The sequence below is a fragment of the Erinaceus europaeus genome, chromosome 10 (genome assembly GCF_950295315.1).
Source record: "Erinaceus europaeus chromosome 10, mEriEur2.1, whole genome shotgun sequence".
In the NCBI taxonomy this organism is placed as follows: Eukaryota; Metazoa; Chordata; class Mammalia; order Eulipotyphla; family Erinaceidae; genus Erinaceus; species Erinaceus europaeus.
This window is the reverse complement of record NC_080171.1, coordinates 10,186,194-10,199,115: the sequence shown is the minus strand read 5'-3', so window position 1 is coordinate 10,199,115 and position 12,922 is coordinate 10,186,194. Positions and strand designations below refer to the sequence as shown.

The 12,922-nt window shown below is 44.9% G+C and overlaps 2 protein-coding genes across 5 annotated transcripts in view; both read right to left on the bottom strand.

Moving 5' to 3' along the window:
• The window catches only part of GRIN3A (glutamate ionotropic receptor NMDA type subunit 3A), a 256,842-nt gene that overhangs the window by 36,955 nt on the left and 206,965 nt on the right, over positions 1–12,922 (bottom strand). The gene's annotated exons all lie outside the window — the stretch shown is intronic.
• On the bottom strand, positions 7,477–8,437 carry PPP3R2 (protein phosphatase 3 regulatory subunit B, beta). The gene has a single exon (XM_007526785.2). It carries the CDS (start codon positions 8,388–8,390, stop codon positions 7,878–7,880), a length of 513 nt encoding a protein of 170 aa, XP_007526847.1. The 5' UTR covers positions 8,391–8,437; the 3' UTR covers positions 7,477–7,877.

The window sequence follows — 12,922 nt, the reverse complement described above, 5'->3', positions numbered from 1 at the left end:
GGCAATTGGTACGTGAGGTTGGAAACAAGCACAGCCTCTGAGACTCAGATCCCTCCCTCCCTCCTGAAGGTTCTATGCCTACTTGTCAGGGACAGAAGTTAAAATCCCTTAGTAGATCCATGGGAGGGGCCAGTGTCCAATGACTGGAAGAGTATGGGAAGGAAAAAGTCATGGGAAGCAGGCAAGGTCACCCCTGCTTCTGGTCCTCGCCTGCCCGCTCTCCCCTTTTTATTATTCCTCGGAGGACTGAGATTTGAATTAGATGAAGTCCAGTCAGAGACTGTGCAATACAGTAAATTTCCTTTCATGAGAAATACTGTTCTGACAAGAGTTTTACTGCCTGCAGCAGTGGGTCCTGCTTCAGATTCTTCTTAAGAAAAGCTTAGAACTCAGAGAAAGATTTTGAAATGAAAAATCCCCAGGCAAAAGAATGAAGGAGAGAAAACTGTTGCAAGTGGTGGACTCTTACTTCCTCAATCCAGTATCCCTGAGTGGGAACTTTGGGCAGACTCTGATTGAAGCCAATCTGTTCTCACCTTTTGATGCTGTGGGCACCAAGGCAGTTTGTGCCACATGCCCAGCTTGAAAACAGATAAAAGGCTGGGGGTTGAGGTAGAAGGTTGTTCAGGCCTGGCAGGAATTGACCTGAAACCCGTTAACAAGAAATAAACTTAACTCCCTTCCCTCCACGGGGACCTTGGTCTTGTTCTTTGGTTACATTTGAGCTGGGACATTGTAGAGCTGAAACACAGACTTTTTTTTTCAAAACAATTTTGCTTACTAGACTACAGTTTTATTATAAAAGGATAAAGTCTTGTGGATGAGGCCAAGGTGTAGGGAAAGGGCATGGTGCTCTCAGGAATTCTCTAAGCTCGCCCCTTCCTCCAGCACTTGTCCTTTCAGGTCTCCCTGGAGACCACTTTTTATTTTTATTTTTTTATTTAAGAAAGGAGACATTAACAAAACCATAGGAGACCACTTTGCATAGGCAAGGTTGATAAAACCATCGCACTTTGGTCAGGGATCCAACCTCCTGCTCTTCTGTCCTAGCCGGCTGTTGGGCAGTACACCAGCTTCCCCCTGCTTAACTCTGTGGTCTATTTACATAACCAGAGAACCGCCCTGCCTGCAGGGAATTGGTTTAATCCCCACTGTTCGGTGCTTTGTCCTTCTCCCCACCCCTTATCCTACGTACATCCTCTTCCAACCTGACACTTCCGGGTCAGGAGACATATAAGGACAGGATTGTGATTAGAGCTAGATCACACTGCATTCCTGCTCAATAAAGATTGAACTGCGTTCCAGCTCAACCATGAGTCCCTGGTCATCTCTGTCTCCAGCCCGCGAAGCTAGACTGGCATCTGGTGCCCCGATCTGGGACTGGCAGCCCACCTGCTCCAAATCTCCACTCCAAGATGGTGGATGGAAGTGGGACTGAAATTTTCTACTCTCATTCATTCCACTTGGTTGGTCTGGCAAGCAGCCCCCATCTTTTAAGTGCTTTCCAAAAGCTACCTCTTTGACATAAAAAAAAAACAAACAAAAACATCAATATTATTTAAATGACTTAGGATATTCCAGGAGTTAGAGGAGCTTAGTGCCAACAACGTAATGCAAACTAGACATGCATTTCTTATTATAAATCACAACATCACCAAGTAAGGATGTCAGAAATAATCTGAGGCAGGCTAGTAATGTGGTTGATAACAACCAGGGCTCCATGGACAGAAAGCCTGGACTGACAGGGACTTGGAGGTCACACAGGCTCCTGTGCTAAGTGTGAATAGACATGGGCCTGGGTCAGACTGATGTAGTAAACAGTTAACTGTATTTTATATAATTTTCTTCAAATTTGGGAGCTATTCTCTGCCCTACTTCAGCTTCTTAGCCCTATTTCCAACTCTCCACACCTTCCCAGACAATGTTTTTAGCCCACCTCCATGTTAACTATCAAGCTTAGGCAAAAATCACTAAAATTATGAGCCCATTTTATGCTATTTACTTATACCTGTATCTTGGTCCATGTGCCCAGAGAGTTAAAGAATAGGAAAGCTATCAGGGGAGAGAGTGGGATACAGAGTTCTGGTGGTGGGAATTGTGTGGAATTGTACCCCTCTTATCCTATGGTCTTGTCAGTGTTTCCATTTTATAAATATTAAAAAATTATGAGCCCCAAGGAACATACTTAAAATAGACTTCCTAGCTTCTTACCACCATAAAAATCCCTATGCTCACCTGCTCTATTCCTAATTTCTGGTTACATTTTTGTCTTGCCTCATAAGTGACTACTGTTTAGACACCAATGTGCAGATGCTACTATGATTCCATCGTGAACTCCATGGGTGGACAACCTCATCAATGTACCTTGGAACTTCATCTCTCCAGAGTCCTACTACACCAGGAAAAGATAGAAACAGGCTTGGGGTGTGGATCCACCTACCAGTGTCAATGTCCATCAGAGAAGCAATTACAGAAGCCAGACCTTCCACTTTCTGCATCTCAGAAAGCATTTTGCTTCACACTTCCAGAGGGGAAGAAGTGATAGGAGAGGGTGACAAGAGGGCCCTGAAACTCAATTTTATTATGACCCAGAGAGAGAAGAGGATAAAAGGAAAGACATTTGGAAGTCATAAGAGGTGTATGTGTGTGCTTCAGCTCAGCTGTGTCCAGAGACTTCAGATGTGGAATGACAACCCTTCAGCTTCATTACTCAGGTGAGACCTTTCCTTTCATAGTATTCTCTAATTCCATCCCAGGTGGTTCACTTCCTAACAAAGTCCCAAAACCTAGATATAGACCAGGTTCTGTGAGAGAGAGCATATGTTCACACGTATCCATAAACTAGTGCAAAATATATACCTGAAAGCAAAAGTACACTAGAGTTTGCAGTGAGTACCTCCCTAACACTTCCTCTCCACTATTCCAAGCTTTGGGCCCATGAATGCTCAACAATTTGTTTGGCTTTGTATGTTAACTCTCTTTTCAATCACCAGGTTCCAGATACCATCAGGATGCCAGCAAGGCTTCCCAGGACTGAAGACCCCCACCAATGTGTCCTGGAGCTCTGCTTCCCCAGAGACCCACCCTACTAGGGAAAGAGAGAGGCAGACTGGGAGTATGGACTGACCAGTCAACGCCCATGTTCAGCGGGGAAGCAATTACAGAAGCCAGACCTTCCACCTTCTGCAACCCACAATGACCCTGGGTCCATGCTCCCAGAGGGATAGAGAATGGGAAAACTATCAGGGGAGGGGGTGGGATATGGAGATTGGGTGGTGGGAATTGTGTGGAGCTGTATCCCTTCTACCCTATGGTTTTATTAATTTATCCTTTTTAAAGTAAAAAACAAATTAAAAAAAAAGAGGTGTATGTGTGACTTAAAAATGGAAGAGAAGGCAGGACCGTAAAAATGGGAATATAGTTATAGGTACATTAGTCAGCCCATATCTGTGACCTTGGGACAACTACTGTAGTTCCCAATGGGGGGAATGGGGGCACAGAGCTCTGGTGGTGGGAACAGTGTGAGCCTACACCCGTTTTGTAATTTTGTAAATCACTGAGACAAACAAACAAATAAATAGAACTAAAATAGGGGGCAATGCAACGTGGTGGAAAAATTTCAGCCTTTGGGATCAGAAAGCCTAGATCAAGCCTTCACTATGTCACTTACCAGATGGGAGACCATTCTCGATCTTCCTACAGCATCGTGTGTAAAATTGAGCTGATGATACCCACAGTGCAGTGTTCTTAAGATGATTTAACAACTATGATAGTAAACTGGGGTGTCTGTCTCCTTCTCTATCTCCCCTCCCCCTCTCAATTTATGTCATTATCCAATAATAAAAATAAATAAATAAAAAATTAAAGGGGGCCAGGCAGTGGTGCACCTGGTTAAGTTCACACATAACAGAATGCAAGGACCCGGGTTCAAGGCCTTGGTCCCCACCTGCAGGGGGAAAGCTTCACAAGTGGTGAAGCAGGGCTGCTGGTGTCTCTCTGTCTCTCCCTATTTCTATCTTGTTCTTGCCCTCTCAATTTCTGTCTCTATCTAATAATAAAAATAAATAAACAAATAAATGAAAATATAAGTAAATAGGGAAGTTCCTCAATCAATGTGTGCTACTAATACCCATTCATTGGGGAAACTGAATCCACATGGATCCCAGTCACTTTCAAAGCCAGCAACAAGCGGCTCCTGACAGCTTTCAACCTGACGCTGTTGACTGGCTACGGAAGAAGGGCAAACGCTAGAAGAAGAACTACTCTCTATGGAATTACATAGGATCAAATTTGTTGGCAACTAGTAATGAACAGATAATTAAAAAATAAAGCTTTATAACTTGGAAATAAAGGTGGTGTCTTCTCCAGTACCCACACAGTTAAGGACTGTTCTAGTTCTCAAGCTAGAAACAGGCTTTTAGTTCAAGGTTATCGCCACAAAGTCTTGAGTATCCCTTGTTAATTCCAGACCTTTTCAGAAGCTGAAACAATTTTTCCTCTTGTTAAATTTGATCACATAATCCAACATGTTTTAAATCCTTGGCCATAATTTTTAAATTTTAATACTTTAATATATACAATGCAGAGCGTATAAATAGTCTCTCCTTTATACTCACTTTTCTCAAAGTCAAAGAGGTAGGACTAGAAAGATGTCTAAAAGAGAACCCAGTTCACATGAGGAAGTGAGGGAAACCCTAACACCTTAATAACATTACTTTTTTTTTATTTTTTAAATTTCAATTTTCCTTTCTGGATTAAGGTTACATAAATGTTTGATTAATTTTAGCATGGGACATTGCTAAATACTAAGTTTTCAACAGAAAGGGTGGCAAAAGGATTAATAGACTGATCCATTATACTCTGGGTATTTTACACATTTCTTTCTTTTTTTATTTCTTTTTCTTTTTCTTCTTCTTTTTTTTTTACCAGAGCACTGCTCAGCTCTGGCTTATGGGGGCGGGGGTGGGGGGTTTAACTGGGACTTTGGAGCCTCAGGCATGAGAGTTTCTTTGCATAACTATTATGCTATCCACCCACATCTTTGCATGCTTTATACATTCAAATCCTCAAAATATCCCAGTGATGGATCCTTATCTTAATGAGAAGACTAGATCACTTACTCACACCAACATAGCCAATAAGAAGGAACTGCTTTAAAACCCCATTGTAGTCAAACTCAAACCCAAGTGTGTCCAAGGCTTTGAACTATATTACTCAGCAATGAGGTCAGTTATATACATACATTTCTTTATTATTGATAGAGACAGAGAGAAATCAAGAGGGGGGGAGATAAGAGAGAGACAGAGAGACACCTGCAGCCCTGCTTCACCGCTCACAAAGCTTTCCCTTGCAGGTGGGGACCAGGGGCTTGAACCTGGGTCCTTGCACACTGTAATGTGTGCACCAAACCAGGTGCAACACCGCCTGGACCCAGGGATATATTTAATATCTATATGACTACATAGGAATTAAATGGACAGAAACTCTTTTTTCTTTCCTTTCCTTTCCATTTCCTCTCCCTTTTCTTTGCCCCCCCTCTTGCTTAAGTTATCCTTCAAACAAAAGGTGAGATGTGGATAGATGGAGATTCTAATAGTGATTATATTTGAGGACTAAGTTTTCCCACTTAAATTTTTTTTTAATTTCAATTTTTATATTCCTTTATTCCCTTTTTGTTGCCCTTGTTTTATTGTTGCAGTTATTATTGTTATTGATGTCACCGTTGTTGGATAGGACAGAGAGAAATGGAGAGAGGAGGGGAAGACAGAGAGGGGGAGAGAAAGACAGACACCTGCAGACCTGCTTCACCACCTGTGAAGTGACCCCCCTGCAGGTGGGGGTGGGGGCTCGAACAGGGATCCTTATGCTGGTCCTTGCACTTTGCGCCACCTGCACTTAACCCGTTGAGCTACCACCTGACTCCCGCACTTTTTTTTTTTAATTCAAGATTAGTTACCAGCTTATTTAACATAAAGGCTAATTAATCTTTTTTAAAAGTAACTTTACCAGCCAAGAAACATCTCCATTTTGTCCTTTGACTAAATCTGGGCAGGGAGACTACATTTCACTAGCTTAGTATTTTGGTTAGCCTCGGGTCCTTTTGTGGAGAGGGATCCCCTGGGAGAAGTCATATTGGTGTGAAGCAGTCTAATCTGGGATCAGCCCTGGTGTGGACCTTCTGCAGACAGCTACTTCTCAGACCCCGAGAACTGGCAGTAATGAGTGGGGCCTCAGAGAGCAGGTCCTATCTAAGGCACAAGCTACAGTGTACTTCCTGCCGCTCTACTGACCCTTCCAGACAAAAAGAACTAAAACTGTTAGCCCTTTGGGAGGAGGCTACTCCTGTGGTGGCCAGTTTCAAGCTATTGATGCAGCCTGTGGATTGGGACAGAGATGCATGCATACTCTTGAACTTGGTGGACAGACTCTTGGAAAGGCTCTAGTATAGTCTTGTGTTTGGGTGTATTCGGCCATCAGGAACTCTGAGCTGAATACAAAAGGCTCCCTAGAGTGAGAGAACTCCCAGCTTCCCAGCTGGGTCTCAGGACTAAGCTCAACTAGTGCAGAAGTGCCTGTCCACCTCTGCATCTTCTGCTGTACTCCTCGTGCATCGTGGGGCAAGTCCACTGTAGTCAGAATCTTCATTCTCACTTCCCTGTAGGAAGGATAAGTCTGAGTCTGCCCCATGCTCTTCAACTGCAAGAGGATCTGAGTATTGGGAGCAGACAGAGCTTCCTAGCAAACTACCTGCCCTAGGGGCTAAAGACCCCTTCAGTCAGACTATACTGAACAGGTGTGAAGAGCCAAACCAGAAAGTCCACTGCCACTGAGATTGTTCAGCTGAGCACTTTGTCCAGGCTCAGTATTTCTTTTAGGAGAAATGACACAGGAGTAGCAGATATCCCTCCCCATGCCCCTTCCTCTACCCTGCAGACATGTTCAAGAGGGGCCGAATTTGGGAAAAAGGAAAGGTGGGAATTTGCAGCCCAGAGAAGTTTCTTTTTTATAAAAGAGACGGAGAGATATTGGGAGGGGAGACAGAGAAAGAAAGAGGCAGAAAGACACTTGCAACTCTATCTTACTGCTAGCAAAGCCTTCCCCTTGCAGATGGGGGACCAGAGGCCTGAACCTTGTGCACTGTAATGTGAGCACTTAGCCAGGTGTGCCACCACCTGGCCCCACACAGATAGGTTCTTAAAAGGTCCTAGTTGCTACCAAAGGAAGTTAATGATTTGTCAAAAACCTCTTCACACCAGTGTATGAAACCCTTTCACAGAACACCTGACTTGAACTGCACAATTATCTCCGATATAGAAAACCACGGGAGGGCAGGGGAGATAACATCATGTCTGCGCAAAGAGACACTCGAAGCTCTAAAGTCCCAGGTTCAGTCCCTCCCACACCACCATGAACCAGAGCTGAGCAGTGCTCTGATAAAAATCAATCAATCAATCAATAAAGCAAAACCACAAGAAGTAAAGGTAAAGATTATTTTCTTATTTGGGAAACTGTAAAGTTATCGACTCTTTGGAGTTTGGTCTCTGAGCCACAAAAAAAAAAAAAAAAAAGTTTAGAGAAGTGCTTTTCTTTCTTCGCCATGTTCCTTCATCTCTCTCTCTCTTCTGTTACCCTCGTTCACTGAATTACTTAATAACACTGAGCTGCACGTCAGAAAAATATAACTTCCCAGCGAAAAGTCTCTAAGCAATTGGGAGAGCGAGAAAGAAAGAGATAGGAAGATAGTTGCTGGGTGACCTTGGGTTGAGCTTGGAAAAAAAAAGATGTTAGATTGTCCAGTGCGTGTGTATGTGCGTGTGTGTTTGCGTGTGTGTTTGCGTGTGTGGGGTTCTTCAAAAAACAAAAAACAAAAACAAAGTTCACACGGCTACCACCAACTTCTTGTGCACCTCGAGGTTTCCCACCGCGGCTCTGAACTCCTCGAAGGAGATTTTCCCGTCGTTGTCATGATCCAGGATGATGATGGTTTTGTCAACGAGCTGCTGCAGTTGCCAATCTTTCAGGTTGTCCCCGACCATCATCTTCAGCACCTGGAAGAGCTCCCCGTTGGAGATGAAGCCGTCCTTATCGATGTCGTAGATGCTGAAAGCGAACCTCAACTTCTGCTCCTCCTCGCCCTTGACACTGAACTGGGAAGTGCCCCGGATGAACTCCTTGAAGTCCACCTCTCCGTTGCCGTCCGTGTCGAAGATGTCGATGACTCGCTGCACCAAGGGGTTCTGCTGCATGGCCGGCAGCAACATGAACTCCTTTACGCTCAGGGTGCCCGAGCCATCCAGGTCCAGCTTCTTAAACTTCCTGCTCAGCCTTCTGATTTCATCTTGGTCGAAGTGGTGGCACATCTCCTCCGGGTAACTGGCCTCATTCCCCATGCTGGGTGCCTGGGTGCAGCGGGGCAGGCTTGATGGAGGGTGCTAGGCCGCTGGCTCAGCTCGAGACGGACGGTTGCACAGGGCAGCGGGAGGTGGGGCCGCGGGTGGGGGTGGGGGTGCCACTGCCTCTTCTCCCCGCCCCCAGGGTGTGGGAGGTGGGCAGTGGGGGCTGGGGTGGTGTCTCTCCAGATCTCCAACCCAAGAGAAGCTGGGCTGGGCTAAGAGCGCTGGAGAAGTGGATGGAGAGGGGTGGGGAGGGGCAAGGCGGTGGCGCACCTGGTTAAGGGCATGCGCACACACATTACAGCGTGGCGCCAGAACCCGGGTTCGAGCCCCTGGCCCCCACCTATGGTGGGTGAAGAAACTTCACAAGTGGTGAAGCAGAGCTTCTGATGTCTCTTTGCCCTCTCTATCTTCCCTCTCAATTTTTGTCTCTATCCAATAATAAATAAATAAAAATGAATGAATAATAATAATAAAAGAAATGGGTGGGGATAGAGGAGGGGGAGAAGCAGGTGGTGGAGAGCAGAGTTGAGGGTAGGAGTGTCTGGGAAAGGGTGAGATCGAGTGCTGGGTTCAGTTATAGGTTTCTGTCATCAGCTTGAACCTCTTTGCTGTTATTGTAACTATGTATTCATTTTGACTTTTATTTTCTTTTTTTAAAAAAAATATTTACTTATTAATGAGAGAGATAGGAGGAGAGAGAGAGAGAGAAAGAATCAGACATCACTCTGGTACATGTGCTGCCGGGGGATTGAGCTCAAGACCTCATGCTTGAGAGTCCAATGCTTTATCCACTGCCACCTCCCAGACCACTTGACTTTTATTGCCTTAGACTGCAACAAAGTAAAAGACTCTGGTGTGTGGGGTGGGGGGAGAGTTCAGGTTGTATAACAGGATGACAAAGGAGCTTGTGGGGGTTATAGTGCTATGTGGAAAACTGAGAAATATTATGTATGTATAAACTACTGTATTTACTGTCAACTGTAAAACATCAATCCCCCAATAAAGAGATAAAAAGGGAAAAAAAAAAAGGAAGTAACTCTGAGAGGGGAAACAGCCTCAGCCAGATGGCTTCACTACAGTACTCCCAGCATAACCCAGAACTACAGTAAGCAGGGCAATCCAGTTCCATTTTTCAGTTCTCCCAGCATAATCCTGCACTACAGTAAGCAGGGCAATCCAGTTCTGATTTTTTAATCTGTTGTATCTCTATTTTATTATTTTATTTTATGGGGGGTGGTGAGTTAATGGCTTACAGTATAGTCTATATCACACAGGTACAACTCATCTTCCCTTCCCTTGACAGATGACTGGGAGACCAAACTAGGGCCCCTCCCCCATGTACTCCAGACCCCAGTGTTCCTTCCTCATACCCCTTCTTCCCCTTCCCCAGAGTCCTTGTCTTTGATGCAACACACAACATGGTCAAGTTTCATCCTTTGATTCCCATTACTATCCTTTTTTAAAAAAAATTATTTATTCCCGGGGGTCGGGCGGTGGCGCAGTGGGTTAAGCGCATGTGGCGCAAAGCGCAGGGACCGGTGTAAGGATCCCGGTTCAAGCCCCCGGCTCCCCACCTGCAGGGGAGTCGCTTCACAGGCGGTGAAGCAGGTCTGCAGGTGTCTATCTTTCTCTCCCCTTCTCTGTCTTCCCCTCCTCTCTCCATTTCTCTCTGTCCTATCCAACAACGAATTGCATCAACAAGGACAATAATAATAACCACAACGAAGCTACAACAAGGGCAACAAAAGGGGGAAAAAATGGCCTCCAGGAGCGGTGGATTCATGGTGCAGGCACCGAGCCCAGCAATAACCCTGGAGGAGGAAAAAAAAAAACATTTCGAGCCCAGCAATAACCCTGGAGGAGGAAAAAAAAAAACATTTATTTCCTTTTTGTTGCCCTTGTTGTTTTATTATTGCTGTTATTAATGTTGTTGTTGTTGATAGAACAGAGAGAAATGGAGAGAGGAGGGGAAGACAGAGAGGGGAGAGAAAGACACCTGCAGACCTGCTTCACCGCCTGTGAAGCGACTCCCCTGCAGGTGAGGAGTTCGGGGATCGAACTGGGATCCTTACGCCTGTCCTTGTGCTTTGCGCCACGTGCGCTTAACCCGCTGCGCTACCGTACGACTCCTTCTTACTACCCTTTCTTAAAAAATATTTTTATTGCTTTATTATTGATAGAGACAGAGAAATTGAGAGGGGGAAAGGGGAGATAGAGAGGGAGAGAGAGACTGAGAGACACTTGCAGCCCTGCTTCACCATTCGTGAAGCTTTCCTCCTGCAGGTGGGGACCAGAGGTTTGAACCTGGGTCCTTGCGCACTGTAATATGAGTGCTTAACCAGCTGTGCCACTGCCTTGCCCTTCCCTTACTGTTCTTTATTCTTAAGTTACACCTATGAGTAAAGCTTAGGTGCCTATGGTTTCTTTTTTATTTATTTTTATTTATTTTTTAAAAAGGAGACATTAATAAAACCATAGGACAAGAGGGGTACAACTCCACATAATTCCCACCACCAGATCTCCGTATCCCATCTCCTCCCCTGATAGCTTTCCTATTCTTTATCCCTCTGGGAATATGGACCCACAGCCATTGTGGGAGGCAGAAGGTGGAAGGTCTGGCTTCTGTAATTGCTTCCCCACTGAACATGGTTTCTTTCACTCTCTCTCTGCCTCTTGATCTCTAAAAAAATTGTTAAAAATGATGTTATGCACTTTGCAAATTTAATTTTTTAAGACAGAGATGAAGACAGACATGCACACACAGAGAGATGGAGAAGTAAGAGATCACAGCATACAAGCTGGCTTCAGCTCTTTGCGGAAAGAGCTGGAACCTGGGTGGCCTAAGTGGCAAATGACCTATTTCCCCAGCCCCCATCATCAAGTCTCAGCTGTCTACCTGACAGCAGTAAGGCTCCTGGACACAGTGCATGACCATCCAGTTTCTTATCTGTAAAATTGAACTAGTAATATATTGAATTGTCAGAAAAGTCTTGATGCATTTTTGCATAGAAAAAAAGTCCTGACTTTTCTGACAACCCAATCGATCTTGTATGTTTGTATAAGGATTTTTTTTTTTGCCTCCAGGGTTATTGCTGGGGCTTGATGCCTGCACTACACTATGAATCCATTGCTCCTGACGGCCATTTTTTCCCTTTTATTGTTGTTGTTATTATTGTTGTTGTTATTGCTATCATTGTTGTTAGATAGGACAGAGAGAAATGGAGAGAGGAGGGGAGACAGAGAGGGGGAGAGAAAGACAGACATTTACAGACCTGCTTCACTGCTTATGAAGTGACCCCATGCAGGTGGGGAGCCTGGGGCTTGAACTGGGATCCTTCTGCCAGTCCTTGCGCTTTGCACCATGTGCACTTAACCTGCTATGCTACCGCACGGTCCCCTGGTTGTATGAGGATTTAAAGCTGATTCTGCTGATTCTTACTAGGTAATATAGTAAGTGACAGTGATCCTTGTCATTCTCCCTCATTTTATTATGATTTCATGTTTATTATGGCAATTTACTTTGCTGGCAGAGGTGATGTCTTAAAGAAAAATCAAAGAGACATGTCCCCTTGTGTCCCTCTAAATAAGCACTGTAGCAGCAGGAAATCTGAATCCTCTTGTTCTCTTTGGGGACTGAGAGTGACTGTTCCTCACAGCTTTGAGGAACACAGAAACCAACCTTACTGATCCATCAGGTACTTCTCTGAAAATACGCTATTTATTTTGCCGGGTGGTGGTGCACCTGGTTGAGTGCACATATTGCAGTGCTCAAGGACCCGGGTTCAAACCCCCAGTCCCCGACTGCAGGAGGAAAGCTTTGTGAGTGGTGAAGCTGAGCTGCAGGTGTCTCTCTCTCTCTCTCCCTCTCTATCTCTTTCTACTCTCTCAACTTATGGCTGTCTCTATCCAATAAATTAATAAAGGCAATACAAAAGAGTAACAAAAAAAGAGGGAGAGAGGGAGGTAGATAGACAGACAGATAGACAGATACATTTGAAACCAGAGCACTTTTCTGCTGTGGCACACATGGTACTGGGACCTCTAGTCAGCCCTGCATCACTCAGCTGCAGGTTCAGATACTCTCAGAGTCCGTGTGGCATTTCTCCAGTGTCAGGCCTTGAGAGTAGTCACCTAGCAAAGAGTTACCAGTCTGCCAGCTGCTAGTGTGTTCCGCTGTGCGCATGTGTAATTTGGAAGGAGTGAAGAACAGTGGAAAGAGGATAAGAGAGCATTGGTCCAGCCTCTGTGGAGAGCTGTCTGGAGAACTCTCACAAGGCTAGACATGGACCTTCCATATGACCCAGTAATTCCTCTCCTGGGGTTATACCCCAAGGACTCCATAACACCCAACCAAAAAGAGGTGTGTACTCCTATGTTTGTAGCAGCACAATTCATAATAGCTAAAACCTGGAAGCAACCCAGGTGCCCAAAAATAGATGAGTGGCTGAGAAAGCTGTGGTATATATACACAATGGAATACTACGCAGCTACTAAGAACAATGAGCCCACCTTCTCTGACCCATCTT